This window comes from Brassica napus, chromosome A9 (genome assembly GCF_020379485.1).
Source record: "Brassica napus cultivar Da-Ae chromosome A9, Da-Ae, whole genome shotgun sequence".
In the NCBI taxonomy this organism is placed as follows: domain Eukaryota; kingdom Viridiplantae; phylum Streptophyta; class Magnoliopsida; order Brassicales; family Brassicaceae; genus Brassica; species Brassica napus.
This window is the reverse complement of record NC_063442.1, coordinates 11,074,078-11,099,213: the sequence shown is the minus strand read 5'-3', so window position 1 is coordinate 11,099,213 and position 25,136 is coordinate 11,074,078. Positions and strand designations below refer to the sequence as shown.

Below are 25,136 nucleotides of genomic sequence, written 5' to 3'. Positions count from 1 at the left end.
AGTTTGAAATTATTGAGTTGAAGAGTGAATGTTTATAATATAGGGTGATAAGTTTAAGATTTGGTGTTTTAAAGTGTTGATGTTTATGTTAAATTATTTATAAATTTTGGAAGTTTAAATAAGTGTTGGATATTAAATCCAGGTAAAGCATTCAATATATATATAGCCAATTTTACTAATCAAATCAGTAACGGCGATGGCGACTGCGATTTTTTCTGCGACATGAAGATTGGATCGATCAATGTTGTTTTGGGATTATTGGAGGATCAGATTGATGAGGAAATTGGATCTTATGGCTCTCCTGACGAGTTTGGGTTGAAATCACGAGCGGAAATAATGTTTTTTGGGCAAAAATGGATAGGATCCGATTGGATTCTTCTGATGAAGACGAATCATGGCGTAAGGAAGGAGGGGTTTCCTCGGTTGATTGTGATTGTGGCAGATCTATGGATAAGGAAAGGGGAGACGGATACAGGTTTTAAAAATTTAGACAAGGAAGTTGGTGGAAAAGTTTATGGCCAGATTGATCTGATAGATCTTTCAAGGTACGCTTGGTTTGAGCTGGGGAAAAGGTTTTTATTGAATCAGATCTCATATTTTCTCTGGGGATTGAATAGGGTATTATTCTGCAAATTCTTGATTGATTTAGTATTAAAAAGGAGATACAGATTTTGTTCACATATGTTTATGTGTTTTGTGTGTTGGAATTTTCTTGGATTCCCAATTAGTTATACTCTTTACCATTTTGAGTTTAGAAGAATCTGGTTTGGGAATTTGAAGATATAATATATCAGAAGGGGGATATTAGTACGATTGTACAGATAAAAGTGAATATTTTCATATCCAGTAATTTATGCGGAAGGATATATGTTTCTATTTTAAAGATTTTCTTGGGAGTCGTTAATGATTGTGTTTCAAGGCATATATATACTAGAGAATACGTGTTATGTTTTCATCATTCTCAGCTTCTCTGCTTCCTCTTTTTCCAATCTGATATCAGTTTTTATTCTTCTTTTCTCTCTGTTTTTGGAGAACTATGACTCAGGGGCAATGGATGGTTAAGTCTGGTGGTAAAAAGGTGCAGGCCCCAAGTATGGGACTGAGGATCTCGATCCCAAAGTTTGATAATTCAGTTCTCATTGCTGAATACTCAAAAACGTTGATTGGGAGATGCATGAATCCTTTCAAGCAGGAGATGAAGATGCTACTGTTCCATCTACCAAAGATCTGGAATGTCGATGAGAGAGTGGTGGGCGCAGATCTGGGCTTGGGACGTTTTCAGTTCGATTTCGACCAGGAGGAAGACATTGTTGAGGTGATGAAGAAGGAGCCCTTTCACTTTGATAACTGGATGCTGTCTGTTGTTCGTTGGGAGCCGGTGATGGAGGAGAACTATCCTTCCAAGATAACGTTTTGGGTTCGTGTCATTGGTGTCCCTCCGCACTTTTGGGCTGTACCAACTTTCAAAAGCATAGGCGAGGCACTGGGGGAGGTCCGAGGAGATGACGATATTGACTTAGATGAAGGGAAGGTTCGGGTGATCATTGACGCTTTCAAGCCTCTGGTTTTTTCGGTTACTGCGGAGTTCCACAGTGGTGATGAGTCAACCATCGCTTTAAGGTATGAGAAACTGCACGGGTTCTGTCGAATTTGCTCGAGTTTGAGGCATGATCAGTTTCATTGTCCGACGGTGAAGAAGAGTACTGACGAGGAGACTGAGATGCAACCTCCACAACCGGAGCAGGACCCAGCCATGTTGAGCTACAAGGGAGCAGTGGAATCACAGGGAAGAGAGCTTGGTGTTGATGGGAATGGAAATAACCGAAGGCAAGGCCATCAAGTCCCGAGAAACAGGGACTACAAGGGCAAGGGTATTGCTTTTGATAACAGCAAATATGAGGGCAATAGTAAATCGGGGTTTAAAAGGTCGTACAGAGATCAAGACGGGGGCTACTCAAGGAATCTGAGGCAGACTGGGCGGTTCCCACCATCAGAGGCTCCAATGAGGTACGCTATGGATACACGGGGTTTAAAAAATCTCAACACTCAAGAGATGGGGCAAAACTTGGACGAGCAACAAAAACTTATGCTCGATGCCTTTAGGAGCGGCAAGAGTGAAGAGACAAACCATGTATCAGCTCCACGGCTCGTAAGGCTCTCACCTTTGAAGGAAACATCTCCGTAACTGCTATGGAAGGATTGGGTGGTACAGATGTTGCGAGTGTTATAGAGGGTGTAAGGGTGGGAGAGGAGGACCCTAAGGCATTGGAGGAGAAACTCCTCCCTGACAGTCATGGTGCTGATAAGCAGAAGGATCTTAATAAAGAGGAGAATGAGGGAGAGAAGATTGAGGAGATGGAGGGTCTGTCTGAAGAAACATATTCAGAGTTAACTGGTGATGCAGCGCTTTCTGAGGCTGGGGAGCAGGATGGCTCTGAACATGTGGGTGATGAGGTTTTTGCCGAGGCTGATTTCGACGTGGAGGAGGATGATCAACTGATGGAGACAGAAACTCAGGAGGTCTTGAGTGCGGTCGAAGGCAAGGAACGTGGAGGTGCTAATAAGAAGAAGCAGGGGAAAGTTAATGGAGCTGCTATGGGAGGCTCTCTTAAGAAGAGATTGGTGCAGAGTGTCGTCTCCCCAAGGAAGAAGCATACTGTTAAGCATGGTAGCAAGGTGGGGGAGAAGGGTGCACTACCCCCAAAGAAGGCTCCAGTTAAGCCTGTTCCTGATCAGAACTAAAGAGTTTTTAAGGTCTTAAAACTTAATGAATATGTGTTGGAAAAGAGTTAGTAGTTCCCATGATTTTATTGCTGTATTATCTTTGTTTCCTCGTTATGGTTTTCCTCTGACGTCTTCAGGGTGTTGGAATAATAAATTGGATTTATTTTCAGTGGTTTTTAGCTTTTCTTTTACGGGGTTGTTAAGGATGGGTTATCCTACGGATATCTTGTCACTTGTAAGTTATGGGGACATGTATATTTATATGGCGAGGTGTCAACCTGAGCATAGGACTCTGTCTTCCTGGATTATGGGGCTTTCAGATGGTAGATGGCAATATATTGAAAAAGAAACGAGGTATGTTGGGTTTCATCTTTTTGTTTTAAAATATAATTTAGCACATTGGTGGTGGCTATGGAGTTGTGTTACTGGGTCTATTTGGAGCGTTCTACTTCTGCAGTGTAACGGAATGTTTCTTTTCTGGACAAGGCATTTTGCCATTACGATGTTTATTGATATTATTAAGGAACATCAACTTCTCCAGCTTGTAATGAAACATTTGAATTGGTGCAATGGGTACTGGTTGGTTTTGAGCTGTATAAAGAACAGGTTTTCTCCAGTTGAATATCAGGTGGTTTGCTTCCTCTGGCTTTCTATGGTTGTGCTCTGGCGAAGGGATTTGAAAAATTTGCAGATGCAGATCAGGTGCCTTGATGATTGGAAGACTCTATCGGCTTATGTCCTTGTTTGCAGAGTTACAGTTTCTGTAAAAATAAAATATTTCTATGATTTTTGTGTGGAGATTTGGTCCTCCAAAGATAAGATGGATTGGGTGATGAGCATGCATTGTTTTCTTTTATTGGATTTTGGACATTTTGTTTTGAACGATGAAGAATTTTTTGGTGGCTCTCTCTCTCTGCCGGGTGTTTGGTCTTGGATGTTTTTACATTGTATATGGTTTGTTATTAATTTTCAGAATGTTTGGAAATGGTTCGGTGATTATATGATGCCTCTTTGCCAATCTTTAACAACAGAGGTGATGGCTATATTATTTAAGCGTTCGGATACATGAAAATCTTAAGTTGGAACTGTCGAGGCATGGGCAGTAAATGGACTATTAGTTATTTGAGAAAAATTTGGGGGAAACATAGACCAGCTTTTCTTTTTCTCTCGGAAACTAAACAGAAATTCGAATTTGTGCAATCTTTTCAATTTCATTTCGGGTATTCTCATCTTCATACGGTTGATCCTATTGGGAGAAGTGGTGGTCTGGCTTTATTTTATGATTCTACTTACAAGGTCGATATTATTTCCTCGAGTAATAGAATTATAGATGTCGAGACAGAATATAAAAGAAAGCGCATTTTTCTTTCATTTGTTTACGGTGAACCAAACCAAAATTTAAGAGATCAAGTCTGGGAGAGGCTTACAAGATTAGGAATTTCAAGGGATGAACCCTGGTTTATTATTGGCGATTTAAATGAGATCACGGGTAATCATGAGAAACAGGGAGGAGCTCTTAGACATGCGGATTCGTTTATACAATTCAACAATATGATAGAAAATTGTGGTCTGATGGAATTTCCAAGTCTTGGAAATACTCTTTCTTGGAGCGGACGAAGAGGTGGACATGATGTTAAGTGTCGTTTGGATAGAGCATTGGCAAATAATGAGTGGCATAATCTATTTCCTTGCACTTTTGTTGAATATTTGGGCATGATTAGTTCTGATCATAGGCCGATTGTGGCTTCGATAGAAGATAAAGTACTAAAATTTCGGCGGCAATTCAGGTTTGATAAGAGATGGATTGGGCAGGATGGATTGATGGAATCTATTGAACGTGGGTGGGGCTCCCAGAGAGGTGGAGGACGAAGGAGTATAGTAGATAAGATCCATAATTGTCGACATGAGATTTCGGTTTGGAGAAAGGATAATCCATCTTATGGGAAAGAAAAAATTGATACCCTAGAGAAGGCTCTGGAGGAAGTTCAAAACGATATGACGAAATCTTATGAAGAGGTGGTTGAAGTTTCCCGAAAATTAAAAGAAGCATATCGAGATAAGGAATTATACTGGGAACAAAAGAGTAGGACTCTGTGGCATACATGTGGAGACAGGAACACAAAATTTTATCATGCTTTGACCAACAGAGGCGTATACAGAATAGAATTATTGGTCTATACAATGAGGATGGGGACTGGATTAACTCTGAAGCTGACATTGAAGGAGTGGCGGTGAAATATTTCAAGGATTTGTTCCACTCTACCTCACCTTCGGAGTTTGATAGCTTTCTAGCGGAAGTTCCCCAGTTGGTAACAGATGTACAGAATCGTAGGCTCACAGCTCTGGCTTCTGAGGAGGAAGTCAGAACGGCTCTATTCATGATGCATCCTGAAAAAGCTCCTGGCCCAGATGGGATGACGGCTTTATTTTATCAGCAATCTTGGTCAGTAATTAAGATGGATGTGGTTAATATGGTTAATGACTTCCTTAGCTCGGTAAGTTTTGATGATCGGCTAAATATGACAAATATTTGCCTTATTCCTAAAACAGTAAGGCCAAATAGGATGACGGAGTTGAGGCCTATTAGTCTTTGTAATGTCGGCTACAAAATTATATCCAAGGTTTTGTGTCAGCGATTAAAAATTTTATTGCCAAATCTTATATCAGAAACCCAATCGGCATTTGTCTCAGGAAGGTTAATTTCAGATAATATTCTTATTGCTCAGGAGATGTTTCATGGACTGCGAACGAATAAGGCATGTAAAGAAAAATTTATGGCAATAAAAACAGATATGAGTAAAGCTTATGACATGGTAGAATGGTCCTTTATGGAGCGGTTATTATTGAAAATGGGGTTTTGTTCGGTCTGGGTTGCCAGGGTGATGACATGCATTTCTTCGGTTTCTTATAAGGTCTTACTTAACGGTCAACCTAAAGGAAGCATTATTCCAGAAAGGGGTTTGAGACAAGGGGATCCCCTATCTCCGTATTTATTCATTTCATGTACAGAAGCTCTTATTGCAAATATTAAGAAAGAGGAGAGAGATAAAAGGTTAACAGGGCTTAAAATATCGCGAGGAGGACCTGCGGTCTCACATTTGCTCTTTGCGGATGATAGTTTGTTTTTTTGTAAGGCAAATGTGATTGAATGTGATGTTATCCTCAAGCTTCTCAAAGACTATGAAGCTGTGTCGGGCCAACTGATAAATTTTGATAAATCATCTTTGCAATTTGGTCATAAGGTACCAGAGTCACAAAGGGTGGAAATTCAAAATAAACTGGGCATAACTAAATTGGGTGGTATGGGAAATTATTTGGGAATACCAGAAAGTTTGGGTGGATCTAAAACACAAATTTTTGGTTTTTTAAATGAACGAGTAAATAATAAGGTGAACAGTTGGACGGTCCGGTTCCTAACTAAGGGGGGAAAAGAGGTGATGATAAATTCAGTGGCGTCGACAATGCCAAATCATACTATGTCTTGTTACAGATTACCAAAAACAGTTATAAAGAAAATTACAGGGACAATTTCTCACTTCTGGTGGGGTAGTGGTAACAATAAAAGAGGTATATATTGGTTCTCTTGGGATAAAGTATGTAAATCTAAGGAGGAGGGAGGTCTTAGCTTTCGCGATCTTCAAGATTTTAATACAGCCTTATTGGCTAAGCAATTATGGCGGTTGATAGATAAACCAGAGTGTTTGTTTTCAAAAGTATTTAAAGGCCGATATTTTCGGAATACTGATCCATTGGATCCTCACAGATCTTATTCACCTTCCTATGGTTGGAGAAGTATCTGCTCAGCTAGATCTCTGGTTAATAAAGGGCTAATCAAAAGAGTGGGAACAGGACATACCATCTCTGTATGGAATGATCCGTGGATTCCTGCTCCTCGCCCGAGGTCAGCTAAACCAAAAACGTTTCCCCAATTTTTAAATCCTTCTTTGAAGGTGGATCATCTCATCGATCCGTTGACTAAATCTTGGAATGTGGATTTGTTCAATGCATACATACATCCGGATGATGTTAAGATTATTAGAGGCCTGGCTATAAGCCGGAACGATAGGAAGGATTCTTATGGGTGGTCCTTCACAGAGTCAGGAAAATATTCTGTTAAGTCTGGATATAGGGTTGAATCATTATTTCCAGATAAAACACATGATTTAGGTCTTTATGGTCCAAATATCAAACCACTTTTGGCTTTTTGCTGGAAACTTAAATGTTCCCCGAAATTGAGACATTTTGTTTGGCAAGTTCTCTCATGTACTATATCGGTTGCAAAAAATTTAAGGTCACGGGGGATTAATTGTGATACCCGATGTAGTATTTGTGGCACAGAGGAAGAGTCAGTTAATCATGCTTTATTTGAATGTCCTCCAGCTCTGCAAACTTGGGCTTTATCAAAAATTCCATCAGCCCCTGGTGTTTTCCCAACGAATTCGGTATTTACCAATATGGATTATCTCTTCTGGAGATTGCCAAAAGAGTATGATTTTAGTAACTTTCCATGGATTATGTGGTACATTTGGAAAAATAGAAATAATAAAGTTTTCAATAATAGAGATGGAAATCCTCAGGAAATACTTAGATATGCAGAAGTGGAGAGCGAGGTATGGGCGGAGGCTCAGAATACAATTCCAAAAAGACAAGTTTGGGGCACACAAAACTTTGAATGGCAAGCATTGGGACAGTCAAGAATCTGTTTTATAGATGGTGCGTGGAAAGAGAATGATAAATTCACGGGACAGGGATGGTTCTGCAGAGTAGTAGGATCAGAAGAGAAGATGATGGGGGCGATGAATCTCCGAAGAAGCTTATCAGCTCTACATGCCGAATGTGAAGCTTTGATATGGGCTATGGAGTGCATGAAGACCCTAGATTTTTCAGACGTAGTTTTTGCAACAGACTGTTCTCAATTGGTGAAGATGGTGTCCTCACCAGACGAATGGCCAGCTTTTGCTACACACATGGAGGAGTTTCGACGCAGTAAGTGTTTCTTCCCTTCCTTCAAGATTCAACATATACCAAGAGCAACTAATCTAGTGGCGGACAAGCTTGCACGAGGTGCTCGGAGTTCCCCTTCAGCTGTGTTTTATGTTGATTCTACCCCACCGGTTTGGTTTTCCGAGCCAGTAGGTTTCTTATCATAGATTAGTTATTGTTGTAAAAAAAAAAAATTAAATCCAGGTAAATTAGGTAAATCTTAATCATATATATTGTTTTGTAGGTAGATATAAGGTTAGGGTATATGTTTGGGGTTTAGGGTATATAATTAAGGTTTTCGACATAGCCACGGAAAAATAGTGGTTACACCGTGGCTAACACTCTAGCCACTGTAATAGATGTGGCAAAAACGTGGCTAATTTTTGGCCATTAATTTTTCGTAGCTAAATCGTAGCTATAATAGCCACGTTTGATTTTATGGCTAAAATGTGGCTAAATTTAACAACAGTTTCTACGCAATCGTGGCTATTTTTTAAAGTGTGGCTAACCGTGGTTAAATCGTGGCTTTTTTACTTTAGCCACGGTTTTACCGTGGCACTACAGTGGCTATGCGACAGATTTTTACTAGTGGAAAGTGGAAATTGCAACCAGGAGTTTAAGAGCATGTGGGCTTACAATAGGCTGAAAATTAATCTTACTAAAGTTTTGAAAACTATCCAGTTCACTATATATATATGTATATATACATATTATTTATATAAAATCAAATAAGTAGAATGTTATACAAACAACAAATCTATAGTATTATTTGCGAATTGATTTTTTGCATTCGAATTATCAAGTTAAAAATTAGAGTGATTAAATTCGTTGATACCTTTAATGAATATTTAAATTTATAAACTAATGAATCAAACTTAAAAAATTAATGAATGTATTATTAAGTTTTATATTCTGGTGCTTGAAACTTATATATGTTATACTGTTATATTATTATACATTTTACTATTGTTAATAATGTAATAGTATAGATTAAGTTACATGTGCTATTGTCGTATAGTATGTATTTATCCTTCTAACTAATATTCTTATTAATGGAAAATCAAAATATTAAACCTATGCATACGTTAATTTTCAACAGTGAGCCAGCTGCTTTGGTATTAGACAAGAGTTTCTATTAATGGAAAATATGCCCTATATCTTCATATAAAACCATCTGCTTTGGTTAAGATCAAAGATAATAAACCAGGAACCAGCATATACAAATTCAAGGTTTATGTTACCAGATTGTGGAAAATGTGGAGAGCGAAAAATTAAATTAATTTTTGTACAAATTTTAATTCTCAAACTAACATTCTAAAGATGATCTCACCTATCAAATACATTTTTAGAAAAAATTGGTCTGGAACACATCTTTTATCAAAAGTATTCTTAGATCCTGAATGATAGTTCTAATAGTGACAAATGTATAGATACATAAATAAATGTAAAAATATTTGTTATTATTAACTACGATGCGATACAGCTTGTTGTGTTACCATTTATAGCTTTACAAAAAAACCACTACAAGGAACCATGGAGTCTACAAAGACATGAATTTTCTTTTATAAACATCATCACATTAGATTTCCTCTATTTCTAATTTGTTTTTATAAAGTTGTAATAATAGTATAAAACTAAATTATAAAAAAGTAGAATGCTTATATATATATATCAAAAATATATAACTAAATCAAAAATATGTTCCAAAAAAGGAAATCAAAACTATAAATAGATATTAGTTAAAAATTTATTTATCATTTCCGTATTAATATATTAGATAGTTTTATTATATTTTGTTTCTTAAATTTTTAAAATTTAAATCTATATATGTATTATAGAGTTGAAGAAATAAAATAGAATTCTGAATTTTCAAGTTTTTTCATGAAATAAAATATAATTTTTGATTTATTCTGAATATTTTGAATGCATGAAAAAATCATTTATATTGATAATTTTAATTGATTTCTAAGATAATTATGTCGATAGTTATGCCGCATTTACTGGTAAAACATCTAATAATATTATACGAGTAGATTTTAATCAATACTCAAGCATAAATCCAAACACTCTTATAGAACATGAAAATATAAATAAACAACATAGCATCCATTGGGACTAAAACGCCATACACCATACGCATCCCTTTTTTGGTGAAAAAATCTTATTCAACTTCTTCTCCATTTTATCTTGATCTAGTCCGTCTCCCCTCACGATAAGGAGGCTGTCTTTTAATGTTACGGATTTAACTCCTAACAAAATGAAAAATTCATTAGGATAAATTGTTTGATGATTTTGGCTCAAACATAACCATTAGATTTTGTTAATGTACCTTTAGAATTATTTATATAATCTAGAGCTTTCCTCCTGGCTACATCATCATCATAATCAAACACGAAACGACATTCTTCCTACAAAAAAAAAGTAAATTAGTTTAAAATTGTGAAGAATTCATTTTATAACCGACATGTTTCTGAATGTATAAAACTATATGTAATGCTTTTATACGGGCTTCCTGAAAAATTAACTGACCATTTTTGAAAGCTTTCAAAGATTGAAATGAAAAAAAAAAAAATGATTGCGAGTAATTCGTGGCTTACGTATAACATATATTTATATATTATTACTAAAAGAACAATATGTTGATATGCTTATGTAGTCATACACCAATGTGACATATGTGTTACTACATTATAATTTACCTGCCCACATATGTAAATTTAAGAAAAAATATAAAATATCTTAAGCAAAAAATAAATGATAAATATCAACATTATACAATAAGTAAATTTTTATTAACATAGTAATATATTTAAGAAAGTTAAAATCTATCTAGGGTGTATAAATAAAATATTATATATGTAATTATGGTATAAATACTTCTCAAACTATTCATTTTGGTCAAATATTTGAAACATGCATTCATTTAACAATTGATTTTTCTTGTAGTTTTGATGAATGGATCTAAATTTAAATAAAAATCTTGTAAAATGAGTAAATTTGGTAACAATAAAAATGTATTGCTATATAATTTCATAAAACTTAATAATTTAAATAATTACTAATCGTAAATATAAAATTAAAATGATTAGTCACAAGTGGAGCTAGATTTTTTTTTTGTCGAGAGCTAGATTTAAATAATCATGACTAATTATAATGGGGGAAATTTGTCAAAAACTAACGTAAAATTTTAGTATGAAATATAAATGGCTTTTTGCAAAACTGACTCAAAACTCAAGGTCAACCGCAAAACTAACTTACGTAGACGTTTCATTTGCTATATTCATTCAATAAGTCTAGATTATTCGCGAAAATATCATTAATTTTTTTTTAATTTTTAAAAATGACATTTTTACTCTCTCAACCTCATCATCTTCAAATATTTACAAAAATGTATTGCCATCAATACACCAACCACCATGAAGAACCAATTTGGTAACAATAAAAATGTATTGCTATATAATTTTCATAAAACTTAATTATTTAAATAATTACTAATCGTAAATATAAAATTAAAATGATTAGTCACAAGTAGAGCTAGATTTTTTTTTTTGTCAAGAGCTAGATTTAAATAATCATGACTAATTATAATGAGGGAAATTTGTCAAAAACTAACGTAAAATTTGAGTATGAAATATAAATGCTTTTTGCAAAACTGACTCAAAACTCAAAGTCAACCACAAAACTAACTTATGTTTTTTTAGACGTTTCATTTGCTATATTCATCCCATAAGTCCAGATTATTCGCGAAAATATCATTAATTTTTAAAAATGACATTTTTACTCTCTCAACTTCATCATCTTCAAATATTTACAAAAATGTATTGTCATCAATACACCAACCACCATGAAGAAGCAATTTGAAGTTCTTAATGCACTTCAAATCGATTTACACTTCTTCTTTCTCAAATCTTATGAACTAAAAACAACATATCTTTCACTTTCTCTCTATATTCATCCAAAAAAACCCAACATTTTAATTATAAAATTTTTGTGGTTCATAGAGCCATTGAAGCTTACGATTCTTGGTGGGTCACTTTTGTTTGAGATTTTGGGTGCTTGGGGAAGACTTATGTGTGCGAAACAAGTTATCTCACTGGTTGAAACTATGAAATCAGTTTTTTTTTCCAAATATGTTCGCCCAGACGACTTTTGAGTAATCTTCTAGTTGTAGTCGATTTACATGGAAGTCTTCTGTTCAATGCAGAGGTTAGTTTTACAATTGACTTTTAAATGTGTTTTTAGAGATGACTTACATGGAAGTCGTCCATCTTTGTTTGTTAAAAAAAATCGAGACGACTTCCATGTAAGTCGTTTAGGGTAAATGTGTTAGTTTTGCAATTGAAAAATAAAACATAAAAGTTTATTTTTTCTAGACGACTTACACGAAAGTCGTCCATGATTTTATTCTCAGATTCTGGTCAAACCTTGCTTATCTTGGAAGACTTCAATGTAAGTCATCGGACGAACGACTTATGTAGAAGTCGTCTAGAAAAAAATAATTTTTTTTGTTTTATTTTTAAATTGCAAAACTAACCTGAGACTATTACATGAAAGCCGTCTACATATAAAAAAAATTGATTTTTAATTGTTTTACTGGATGACTTATGGGTAAGTCGTCCAGGAAAAGTTAAAATTTTGACACAATCAGGTTAAATGCCAAACTAACTCGTTTACCATAGACGACTTACATGGAAGTTGTTACGAATATTTTTAACAAACAAAGATGGACGACTTCCTAGAAGTCTACCAGACGACCTCCGTATAAGTCGTCTGTGTCAATGGTTAATAAACTTTCATTTTTCTCTAAAACTATAAAGACTTTTTAATATTTCTTTGTTAATTGATGTATATTAGTTGATGTTTAATCTCTTGAATGAAATTCATAACATAATTTGTTTTAATAATGAGTTTACCGACATTCATGTGTATTAATGTTTCAAGAAGACTTCCATTGGCGCCTTTTACGTTAGTTTTTGTAAATTTGTTAAGTAACTTTAAGATATGTTTATTTATTTTTCAAAAGTGTTAAGTAACTGCAAGAATATCAAGTAACATGGTTTAATGTATCTTCTTAGTCATAAGATATACTTTTTAAATTTCAGGAAATTTGAAATTTCAATTTTCACTTACAATTTTGAGTTTTCTGCTTAAATTTTAATTTTCCGCTTAAATTTGCCAATTATATTTTAATTTCCCGCTTTAAATTTAAGTGTTCCGAGAGACTTTGCAGAAGACTTCTAATGAAAGTGTTCTATCTTTGAACTTATGCAATGGTTTATCTTTTGTGAATTTGACTAAATTTTCTTGAGAATTCTTCTCCCTTAGTTGTAATAAATTTGATTATTTTTTTGTGGTATTGTGTTATTGAAGTTGTATCAATAACTTCAATTATATCAAGTAATATTGGCAAGATAATATTGTAAATTGTGAACATATTTACCAAATGTTTTTATTAATATCTCTTCAAATTTACAAAAATAAATCACAACTAAAGGAGTACACATGCAAATCACAAAACAGATCACAAACAAAACTATTATAGATCATTCGTCTACAAAAACAAGCTTGGAATTCACTTGATATGGAAGAAAACTCCGTCAGAAGTCTTCTAGCACATTATATTTTAAAATACTTACGGGAAGTCTTCTCGGAAGTCTTCCCGTAAGTCTTCTAAAATATAATGCGCTTCGAAGTCTTCTAGCGTATTATATTTTAGAAAACTTCCGAGAAGACTTCCCATAAGTCTTTCAAAGTCTGCTCGACATCTGGAAAACATGTATATCAAACCCAGATTTGAAAAACCTGCATATCAAAAACGTTCAAATGGTTTAGAGAAAATGAGTGGAAGATTATATTGATAGACTTTTATAGAACACACAACATATGTATCCAAGTGGAAGATGAGAACCATCTGGTTAAAAACCTGTAGCAAAAAGATAAACTAGTGAAAAATAAATGATACAAAAATGAAAAATTCATATAAAGTTTGGTGTTTTCAAGTCAAAGAGATTATACTGGGGTTGAAGAGTTTTAGTTTTGGAAAAAGGTAAGAACTTTATGCAACATGAGGTTACAAAATGAAGAAAAATCAAACATAAAAATTTATCAAAACATTCAGATCTGTTATAAAATGGAGACATGTGAGAACACTCCGTCAGAACTTTCATGAAGTCTTTTAGCACATTATATTTTAGAAGACTATGGAGACTTATGAGAAGTATTCTCGAAAGTCTTCTAAAATATAATGCACTAAAAGTCTTACAGAAGACTTCCTGGAAATCTTCTAGCGCATTATATTTTAGAAGAGTTCGAAGAAGATTTCCAATAAATCTTCCAAAGTCTGCTACAGATCGGAAAAACATGTATACCAAACCCAGATCTGAAAAACATGCATATCAAAAAACATTCAAATGACTTAAAAACAGAGAAAATGAATGGAAGATTAGATAGATCTACCTTTATAGAACACATAACAATACATATCTAAAATTAATAGATCTACCTTAAAATGAGTGGAAGATGAGAACCATGTGATGAAAAACCTGCAAAACAAGATAAACTAGTGAGAAAAACATGAGACAAAAACAATAAATTGATATAAAGTTTGGTGTTTATAAGTTCAAAGAGATTAGAGAGATGTTGGAGAGTTTTAGAATGACGAACATAACATTTTTGTTGCAGCCATTTGAGAGGAGAAGAGAAAATGTGTAAATTTTTATTTATATATAGAGACAAAAATTCTAATAATGTTACATATTTTCGATTCAGAAGATTTTCAAGTAAGTCTTCTAATAGAAGAATTCCAAGTAAGTCGTCCGGAAGACTTCAATATTTTTAGCGGGAAACTAAAATATTTTTAGTGGGAGTTAGAAGACTTTCAGAGAAGTCTTATAATCGTCTCACGACTTACATGATATCTGTCTAGACCCTAAACATAACCCCTAAATTAAATTAACTAACTAAACACTTCATAAAATCAAATTAAACTTAAAAAGTGTATATTATAAACAGAAATAAACACGTATAAGTAACATTTTAATTTTTCAAAAAAAACATTTAAGCTTTCCAAAATCTAACCCTAAGAATACATACAATAGTACAATATATATTGTCAAACCCTAAGCGAAAGAATATCATGATTAACTACTTTCACTTATCTATGTTGAAAACTATTCAATTTTATTATATCTTAATTGATATCATTGAAAACTGTTTATAATTACATGGTTTAATTTTTCACTTGTCAAAATATTTTTTTTTAAAAATCTATAAATTATTTTAAGATCAACTATACCAGATGACTTTCATGGACGTCGTCTAAACGACGTACAATATCTCAAAAGACTCAGAAGACTATCTGGAGCTATATTCGTAAAAATGAGTTATGTTTTTTTGTTTGATCACAAAGGGGCTAGCTGTAATTTTACAAGACTTTTGGGTTACTTTTACATTTGATTCAAGTTTAAGTATACTTTTGCAATCAAAGTCAAGTTTTGAGTCATATTTGGCAAATTTTCCGAAGTGTAATTACAATCTATATTATTATTTGCAAAATAAATTTTTGGAATCGAGCTCTCACGTTAAAAGTTAGAGCTGTTGATATCATTTATACCCTTAATGAATAAAAACTATAACTAAATTAAAAAATAAAAACGAAATTTTAATTTACTTGATTAGATCATTGATTAAAATTAATAATGGTAAAAATTATCCAAAATCTGAAAATATAATTTTAAAAAGAGATAATTTCTGTAAATATTATATTGTTATCTGAAAAAGTATTTTAGTAAAAAAGTTAAAAACATGAATTATATAACCAAAGAGTAGTCTAACTGTGACCCTCCTGAGTAAATTTCCTTCCTCCGCCACTGGTTCAGATGCAAAACACTCGAGACACGTAGAACTCAACAGAGTGATGTTCTTCTGGATGTTCCTTCTTCTCAGTTTACCTTCCGTTCCCTGGTAAAGCTACGCCTTCTCTCTGTCATTTACTCAGACGATGAATCTTTCTCTAGCCTTATATCAACCTGTCCAGTCCTTGAAGAGTTAGCTGTGGAGACGCGTCCCCAGACAATGTAGTGACTTTCACCGTTGACTTACCTTCCCTGAAGAGTTTATCCGTTGGTTTATATCATTAGCTAGTTTTGGAAACTGTTACATTGTTTCCTTTTTGCTTATATCGTGTATACAGGCTCGGTATCCCCGTGGTACAGTTTTGTTTCAGCTTGTGCGTCTGGAGCTATGTTCATGTGATGATAGCTGGACGAGTATGCTTGTGAGTTTGCTCCACCATTCTCCTAAACTACAAGCTCTCAAGCTTGTTCAGGACCATGGGATGCCTGCGGAGCGGAAGGTTCGATGGATCCAGCCGAGGTGTGTTTGTGAATGTTTGTTGTTACATCTCTAGAGGTTTGAGTGGAGAGACTATGAAGGAACAAAAGTTGAGAAAGAAGTGGCGATTTATATTTTGAACAACGCGAAGCGGTTAGTGACTGCAATCAGTTAGATTGGTGCGCAAACATAAGATGTTTGAGGAAGTGGAAATTGCAACCAGGAGTTTAAGAGCATGTGAGCTTACAGTGGGCTGAAATTTAATCTTACCAAGAGAGTTAAAAACTGTCGAGTTCACTAATTTTGAAGGTGGACTTATATCAGAAGTGGTGATAGCTTGTAGCTGGTGACTAGGTAGGAAGACAACAACGTTGTAATAATAGATGATTTGCTTGTACTTTTTTGAGTTTTGTTTGGATCGTATTGCAAAAAGGCTAGAGTTTTGTAAGTGTTCAGTCTGTGATAACAGATCTGTTACTGTGATATCATGTCACAGTCAAGTTGGTGCGCAAACATCAGATCTTTGAGGAATTTGAAATATTGCAACCAGAAGGGCAAAAGCATATGGGAGCTTACAATGAGAAACTAATCGTACAAGAGAGTTGAAGACTGTCCATCCAGTTAGTTCTGTGTAAGGTAAGGAAGAAGAAGAAACTCAGTTTTCTCGCAAAGATTTATTGGTGTCTGGCTTTAGCTTCGAGATTCAAGACTGTCGTCTGTTACAAATCCGCTAAAGCAGGCAGTGCTTGAATTTGTCTTAACTCTTTGAAAGTCCCACATCGCTGCTAAGACAATAACCATCCAAAGCATGAGAAGCGGTATAAAGAGATGAGGCGACGTATCAAACAAAGTTTATTTCCTGTGCATGCAGGATTTGAAGCACTGATTTGGGTAGTTGAATTGAAATGACTTTTGCTATGAATTGTTGTTTCATATATGCAAGCCTTTTACAATTTCACATATCTCGTGAGCAAATAACCTTTATATATTGTTCACATAGATACATAGTTAAGCATTTTGGATTTTTGAATCGTTTAAATCTTATTATGTTGTTGTAAAAATGATAAAAGCACACACATAATCCTATGCTACGGTTAAAGCAAAAACGATTAGAGAAACGTATGTTTTCTTTTTCTTTTCTGTTCACAAGAGAAACGTATGTTTTAATTGTCATTTTCTCAGACTATTAAAAGTAGAAGCAGACAGAATAGCCAATAGGAAGAACAAAAGAGCCGTGAAGCAACACACAAACTGGCCTCGACCACTTGCATTATATCTCTTCTTTCTTCTCTTTTTCACAGATTAATTAGAGACCACATAAAAAATGGGAGACACAGAGGAAGTGAAACTGTTGGGAGTATGGTTCAGTCCGTATGCCATAAGACCAAAGATCGCTCTTCGTCTCAAATCTGTCGATTATGATTACTTTGAAGAAGATCTGTTTGGATCCAAGAGTGAACTTCTTCTCAAATCAAATCCGGTTCACAAGAAAGTCCCGGTTCTCATCCACAACAACAAACCGATTCTAGAGTCTCTCAACATCGTTGAGTACATTGATGAGACATGGAACGCATCTGGACCGTCCATACTTCCTTCACATCCCCATGATCGCGCTCAAGCTCGCTTCTGGTCTGCCTTCGTTGATGACAAGGTGTTTCTACGTTTTTTTCTGGCCAAATATTTACTTTCTTCTAGCAATTTAAATTAATATTATCATAAACATTTCACTGTAGTCAATCATAATTTTAGTAACATAATTTGTTAATACAAAATTTCACATTTTAAAAATAATTATTATTTAACAGTACACTTATTCAATATACTTATTAGGAAAAAATTCTATAAACATGGATAGTAATTCTTACAAATATTATTTTAAATAAAAGAAATGTAAATTATATTAATATATAAATTATAAAAAAACATTCTTAATATTAAAATATTAAATCAAATATACTCTCTAAAACTATATGTTCTAAACGCTCGATTGGCTGGCTTGCACTCTAGACCGGTCCTGGTAAGAATTTTGTGCTATATATTTTATATTCTTAAGAGCATACGAATTAGATCTTCATCTGTGAGTGACAAAAAAGTAATTGATTATGCATCATGAGCTAGCATAGTTTAAAGATGGGCATGAGTCACTACAATTTCTCAACATTTCATTTGATAATTATAGTTTCAAACGTAGCCAAACATGATTAAAATAATTTTGAAATGTATGAATAAGCATTCATTTTGAATGTAGTAAACGATACGAAATTAATCAGTCCAAATTTTCTTTTATGTAATGATTTTATCTTCATAGATTCTTATTCATCCTGCGCTTTGATTTTACTACCTAGTAGAAGTATTATTTCTGGATCTTTCATGATTATTCATGTTTCCATAATCTTGATAGAGTTGATTTTCGAATCTCCTTATAATAAATCCGAATATATATATTTTTTTTTCTTATAGAGAAAATCATATGAAATTATTGATTATAGCAGCCAAAATGTAATAATGGATGTTTGATATTGATCCAAAATTTCTTCAATGAGTTAAAGCTTGATTCAATATAAACATATATATAAAGATTCTAGCGTGGAATAACCAAACCTTTACTAAAACGAAAACAATTAAGCTTTGTGTAAGATTTCAAAACAAACACACTCTCAACTATTTTCACTAGACTTCCCTTTTAAAATGCAGTGGTTTCCGGCACTGAAAGCGGCAGCAATCACCAAATCGGAAGAGGCAAAAGAGAAAGGCATGAAAGAAGTGGAAGGAGGGTTATTGCAACTCGAGGAAGCCTTTGTTTCTATAAGCAAAGGGAAACCGTTTTTCGGAGGTGAAGCGATCGGGTTTATGGACATTTGCCTTGGAAGCTTTGTTGGTATCTTGAAGGCTAGAGAGAAGCTTAAAGGAGAAAAACTTTTAGACGAATCAAAAATACCTTTTCTTTGTAAATGGGCCAACGAGTTCTTGTCTGACGATACCGTGAAGAATGTGGTACCGGAGATCGATAAAGTTGTTGAGTTTCTAGGAGAGCTTGAGGTTAGAGCTCAATCAGCGGTTTCAAAAACTTGAGATCATCGTTGAAAGCAATGGACGTGTGTAATGTAAGTGCGAAAATAAGTGAAAGGTTTAAGTGTTGTGTTGAATGTATGCTATTATTTTATACAATGATGTGTATGGTTTATGGACTATTTTCACTAAATATTTATCGATAATGCTTCCAATAATTAAAAATGGCAGATTAGTCGTTCCAAGGATAAAGTCGACATTTAAACTATTAATCTTAAGTAATGTTAATTTCTATGTCCTTATATTAGTCCACTATATTGTCCCACATTCCATCTGTCCCTGCTAATAATTCAGAAATACATATATTGACTTCAGCAAACAATAGAATACAAAAAAACAGTTTTAGGGGCATAGATCTAGATCGCACGAATATCTTAGCAATCTCTCCGTTTCAGAAAATTAATAATTGTTTTAACTGATTACTAAATTTTAACCCATGCTTGGAAAGCGCGGGTTGTTAGATTATCTATATATAATAGGAAACCACTTTTTGTCTTCGTTGATGTAAGCAATTTTTTATAGGAAAATAAAAGTTAAATCGAACGGTAAGAATCGCTTTTTTATAACAATCTAATGGTCAAGTTTTAGTTTCGTTTAAATGTATGATGTCATCAGTAATCTAAACGGTGCTCTTAACGTTTCGTGTTCGAATCATCGCTTTTCAAAAGACACAACCCCTTCTTCTTGTACCAAAAGACACAACCGCTTCTTCTTGTACCAAAGACACAACCCTTCCAAAAGAAAATTTCTTAACAAATTTATATATTGTTTATTTGTCACTTTGTCATGCCATTGTTCTTACTCCCTTTCATTTTTAATGTCCTACTGTTTTCGTTATGGAAACAAGTGTTTAAAAACACAGCCGAGTTGACGCAAAATCGGCCGAGTCAGCGCTTCAAGAGAAGGTGATGAGTCGGTCATTAGGTTGTCCTAGGCGATGCTTCGAGTTATAACCATGTCAACCCAAGAGATATGAAAGGGCGGCGTGTAACTGTGAAAAACGAGCTGAAGAAAAAAAATTAAAATCCAACAGTGATATGATAGTCATGGGTTGATCATGGGTTGATCAAACGCTGTGTCTCTCGGTTGGAGAGTGTTATCTGGGAGTGTTTCTTTTCGGCCATGGTTTTCCATTGGAATATTTAAGTCGGCATAGGTGTCACGTTTTAAACTCAGAAAACCCCCATGGCATCATAATTGGAACAATTAAGAATTGTGAATTTACACTGTTTTCTCCAGGCCTGTTTTCAACTGCCTGTTTTGGATACATGCTTAAAATTTCCAAGAGAATATAAAAACATCATAAGATATTTTATGTATATTATCCCATGCAAACATATTTAGTTGTTGGTTAGCGACAAACAAAAATGTTATAGAAACCTAAAATTTATAATTGTTCAATATTCCTAACGAAATATGTATGAAAGAAAAGTCAAAAACACAAAAAACACATCATACAGTCTCTTTTCTTTGTTTTAAGTTTTTTTTTTTCTTTGTTTTAAGTTAGTTGCATCTAATTTTTGTTAACAACCACTTATTCATAAAAAGTAGCAACTTTTGACACTTGTGTCTTTTCAAAGGTGTCGTCGCTGGCCTTGAAATGGAAATCAGTATTCGTCGTACAAACGAAATTTAGATTTTCTCACATTTCAAATTTGAATGGATATTTCTTGGTTTACACATTTCGTACTTTGGTCTTGAAAATACATATTTTAACAATTTATTTATTTGTTTAGCAGCACAAAATATATTTAATATTTAATATTTAATTTTAAATTGTAATGTTTTATGTTTCCATCCAACCAGCTTTATTTTATAAACCTCCTTTGTTTGAATCGAATATTGGTTTCATTTCTACAGCACTTAAAATAAGTGCTGTGAAATTAGCATTGTTTTATGTATTAAAATTTTCCTTAACTGTATGTATTGATAAACAACATTTCACGTAAGATTAAAGTTTCCAGTGCACAAGAAAAGATTAAAGTATCCAGCAACATATACGATATCTTCTTTGTGTTTAGAAAGTGTGAAAATTATCTTAAATATATTACTTTATTTTGTTAGTATTTCCAAATCCATAGTTTATATTTAAGCAAGTACATTATTATCTAAGTGAACAAACTTTTTAATTAAATAAGTTATGATTTTAAAATAAATGATTAAATCTTAATTTTCCTATAAATTCAGAAATGAGTTTTCTATAATTTTATTTTTCTACATTTTACATTCACAATTTAAGTTATCAAAAATTATTGTTTTAACTATATTATTCATTATGAAATGAAAAATATTAGACACAAAATATATTTTATAATAATTTTAAGATCAAAGTACTTTTATTAAATTACTGTTTCAAGTTTTTTACAATATAATTGTTCTACATTTAAAAAAAAATTAATATATAATACTTTTCCATGATTTCGAGAGAATTTGGCTGGTTGGGATTGTGTAGGAGGAGGTGAATTGAAATACAACTTTTTGGTGACGAATTCTCTCTCCTCTCGTGTTATTCATTTTCTGTAACTTTTAATTTCTTACTGTATCATCTAAAATATTTGTAACAATCCAATAAAAATGGTGTCAATAAAAATCAAGCAGAAAAACACTAATGAGCGGTGAAGATTGTATTACATATCTTAAATTTATTGAATTATGTTGAAAAGGTATTATTCTAATACGCGTCACATTGTTTTCACTAAAAATAATAAAAAACAAAAATTCAATATCTTATGAATCGGTTTAAAAAAATATATTTGTAGTCAATCAACATTTAGATGAACATTGCTATTAAACCTTTCATTCAGTTTTGCAAATACTATTTTTGTAAACGTAAAAAAATGATAAATATTAATTTCTACAAGAGCTTATCTATCATAGGATCTTTCTTAATCATATAATAATTATAAATGACTTTAACGATGCAATTTTCATTATAATTTCTTTCATTACCATTAATTATAAATATTATATAGCCCAATTATACATTAGCTTTGTAACAGATTCTTACAAGAAATATTGTAATTATTTTATCTTTTCAACTCTATTTTTTCTCAATTTTTATGACATATTCTCATTTAAATATTATAATGTCCAGTTATTTGAAAATGTTACCAAAACAAATTATTGAGAAAGTATTAATCTCATTGTTATTCGATTGTTGCTATTGTGTGTTTCAGAAAACCATATTTACTAGATGGTTATATATAAAAAAATGTTAATAGATGTATAAGATATGATTTACATTCTACTTTCTTTTTTTTTTGATGAAATTTCAAATTTATTGATCAACTAGGTAAAAGAATTACATTTACAAAGAATCAGATTATGAAGAATATACTAAAAGAAGAAAAAAGAATAGGGAGATCTATAGAAAGACCCCCATCTACCTAAGCCGTGAGCTCGAACCATCTCTGTAGCAGTCCAGCATATCGATGCTGCGGGTCATACTTCAGCGACACTATCCTATTTCTCATTGATCTATCAATGACCTTATGCATTTGGTTCGTCGATACCCAGTTGCCCTGATGCCGCCTTGAGTTTCTCTCTCTCCATATGTGGTAAATGACTGTTTGGAAGATCATCTTGAGCAGGATGGAGTCCAGTCTATTTGCCCTCTTGCGTTTGATCGCATTGAGTGTGGTAGACCAGTCAGGGTTGGTCCTGCGTCCAAAGAACCCTCTCACTAGACCTTCCCAGACAGTGAAGGAGTAGGGACAAGCAAAGAAGAGATGATCTCTTGTCTCATCCCTTTCTCCACAAAGTCCACACCCCTGCGTGATACCCCAACTCCTCATCCTATCTCCGGTAGAAAGCCGGTTTTGCACTGCTAGCCAAGTGATAAAAGCGTACCGAGGTGTGCTCTGCGTGAACCATACAGCCTCAGACCAGTCTACCTTAGGCTTTTTGTGCCTAATCTGCTCCCAGGTTCTTGCAGTCGAGAAACTGTCTTGAAACTCGTCCTCTCCTTGCTTCCACAGAACCAGATCCTCTCCCCTGTCTTCATCAGGAACCGGCATTGCAAGTATCTGATTGTATAGAGTCTGGAACCTCCTGCTGCGCTTATTCCTCAAACTCCAACCATCACTGGAGACCGCATCACATACCAGCGCTCTTCGCGGTAGGCCCAAATATGTTGTGCCAATGGCCCCTGTGACATCAATCAACTTCCCTGCACCCATCCAATTATCAAACCAGAAAGACGTATTTGATCCATCTCGAACCTCTATTTTCATAAACTCATACGCTAAGTCCCTTAGCTTAAGTAACTTCCTCCAAATCCAAGATCCCTTACTGTCATCCCTCACATCCCAAAAAGAGTTTTGTCTAAGCAGATAATGCTTAATCCAACAGACCCATAGTAGATTGAGTAAAGAGCCTCCATATAAGTCTCAACGCGTAGACTTTAGAAGTATCTCGCAGCCTCGTAACTCCAAGCCCTCCTTCTTCCTTGGGATAACACACATCTGCCCAACTCACCTTAGCCTTGTGGGTTTGTGTTGGCGATCCCGACCAAACGAAGGCACTACATTCTACTTTCAACAAATATGTTTAAGACAATTCAGTCATTATCAATGTACAATTTTTTTTTGACATCCACTCATGCACACTTCAGTCATTACCAATGTTTGTATTTTATACCAATATTGACTGCTCACTAAATTAATATGTTCATCCTTATGTTGGTATGTTATGTAAAATTTGAACCTTAAGTATTACTGTAAAATGCCTTAAATATTATAAGATAATATTTTATAGTTGATCGTAAAATTATTAATTATTTCAAAATTGCATATATTCATTTAGTCTTATTTACAGTTATTTTTGGATACACCAGAATCCATATCAATTGTGTAGTTTTTCTCTATGATGTTAGTTCATTACGAAATTACAAATCCACTAAAATTTTATACTTGAAACATCTTATTAAAGGCACCATATTCTAGCAAAATTAGTATTTTAATTTTGGTGCCCAAATTTATAATAAATTAGTGGTTCTTTTCAAACATCGCAATAGAACAAATTAATTTCATCTTATTTGGCAATTATGTATCCTTTAATATATATTAGGTTTAGCATTAATTACAAAGATTAAGTATAAACTAAACTTTTTTATGTGTCATCATTTTCATTTCAAATCCACTAAAATTTTATACTTGAAACATCTTATTAAAGGCACCATATTCTAGCAAAATTAGTATTTTAATTTTGGTGCCCAAATTTATAATAAATTAGTGGTTCTTTTCTAAAATCGCAATAGAACAAATTAATTTCATCTTATTTGGCAATTATGTATCCTTTAATATAAATTAGGTTTAGCAGTAATTACTAAGATTAAGTATAAACTAAACTTTTTATATGTCATCATTTTCATTTCAAATATTTTATATAATTTTTATTTTTAATTCTATTTAAAATTTAACGTCTTTCCCCCGCAAACTGCGGGGGTCCTTATCCTAGTTATATTATAATACAAAATTTTATTTTATCGAAAAACATAATTTTTAACAGCTATATAATCTACAAATTAGTTTATTTGAGATTTTATATGTACATTTTTACGTAAGTTTCTTTTCGACATGAGAATTATATTCGGATCAAAAAACAAACCGAACCGACCCAAAATTATAGGTTTAGTTTAGGTCCAGAGAAAATAACATATTGGTTTTTTTTTGACCTGCAGGTCTTTGTTTGAGTCCGGATCCTACCCTAGACCCGATCATAAATATGTGTTTATTAGGTATATTTGGATATTCCGAATATGTTTCCGGTATTATGGATATTGTTTTTAAGTTTTTGGTTTACGATTAGAGTTTTGACTCCAGGTAAATTTTTCAAATTAAAAAAAAAATTGGGTATTTGGATAAAATTTTGGGTATTTTTTGTGTCAGATTTTGAATAAGATTTTAAATTTTTAGGTATTTAAATTTTTTTGGTATTTGTTTGGAGTTTCAAATACTTTTCGTATTTCGGATATTTTTCAGATTTTTCATATATTTCAAATTCTTTTAGGATCTTAAATACCCGAACAG

General features: G+C 33.4%; 3 protein-coding genes and 1 pseudogene across 3 annotated transcripts; 3 read left to right on the top strand and 1 right to left on the bottom strand.

The window, feature by feature from the left end:
- LOC106411679 lies at positions 1-2,893 on the top strand. The gene is made up of 2 exons (XM_048739886.1): positions 1-545; positions 1,033-2,893. Exons 1-2 carry the CDS (start codon positions 223-225, stop codon positions 2,183-2,185), a joined length of 1,476 nt encoding a protein of 491 aa, XP_048595843.1. The 5' UTR covers positions 1-222; the 3' UTR covers positions 2,186-2,893.
- A 12,668-nt stretch (positions 2,894-15,561) lies between these two features.
- On the top strand, positions 15,562-17,018 carry LOC111200674 (annotated as a pseudogene).
- A 219-nt stretch (positions 17,019-17,237) lies between these two features.
- LOC106434976 (glutathione S-transferase U16) lies at positions 17,238-19,229 on the top strand. The gene is made up of 2 exons (XM_013875835.3): positions 17,238-17,689; positions 18,733-19,229. The coding sequence occupies exons 1-2, from the start codon at positions 17,363-17,365 to the stop codon at positions 19,108-19,110; spliced, it is 705 nt and encodes a 234-aa protein (XP_013731289.2). The 5' UTR covers positions 17,238-17,362; the 3' UTR covers positions 19,111-19,229.
- A 3,264-nt stretch (positions 19,230-22,493) lies between these two features.
- LOC106434969 lies at positions 22,494-23,285 on the bottom strand. The gene has a single exon (XM_013875828.2). It carries the CDS (start codon positions 23,283-23,285, stop codon positions 22,494-22,496), a length of 792 nt encoding a protein of 263 aa, XP_013731282.2.
- Positions 23,286-25,136: the final 1,851 nt, after the last annotated feature.

Excerpts from the sequence above, each read along its gene's own strand:
- LOC106411679 (XM_048739886.1), top strand. The coding sequence starts at position 223 with ATGAAGATTGGATCGATCAATGTTGTTTTGGGATTATTGGAGGATCAG. Across the intron at positions 546-1,032 it reads GATCTGATAGATCTTTCAAG|AACTATGACTCAGGGGCAAT; the intron begins GTACGCTTGGTT and ends CTGTTTTTGGAG.
- LOC106434976 (XM_013875835.3), top strand. The coding sequence starts at position 17,363 with ATGGGAGACACAGAGGAAGTGAAACTGTTGGGAGTATGGTTCAGTCCG. Across the intron at positions 17,690-18,732 it reads CTGCCTTCGTTGATGACAAG|TGGTTTCCGGCACTGAAAGC; the intron begins GTGTTTCTACGT and ends TTTAAAATGCAG.
- LOC106434969 (XM_013875828.2), bottom strand. The coding sequence starts at position 23,285 with ATGGGTGCAGGGAAGTTGATTGATGTCACAGGGGCCATTGGCACAACA.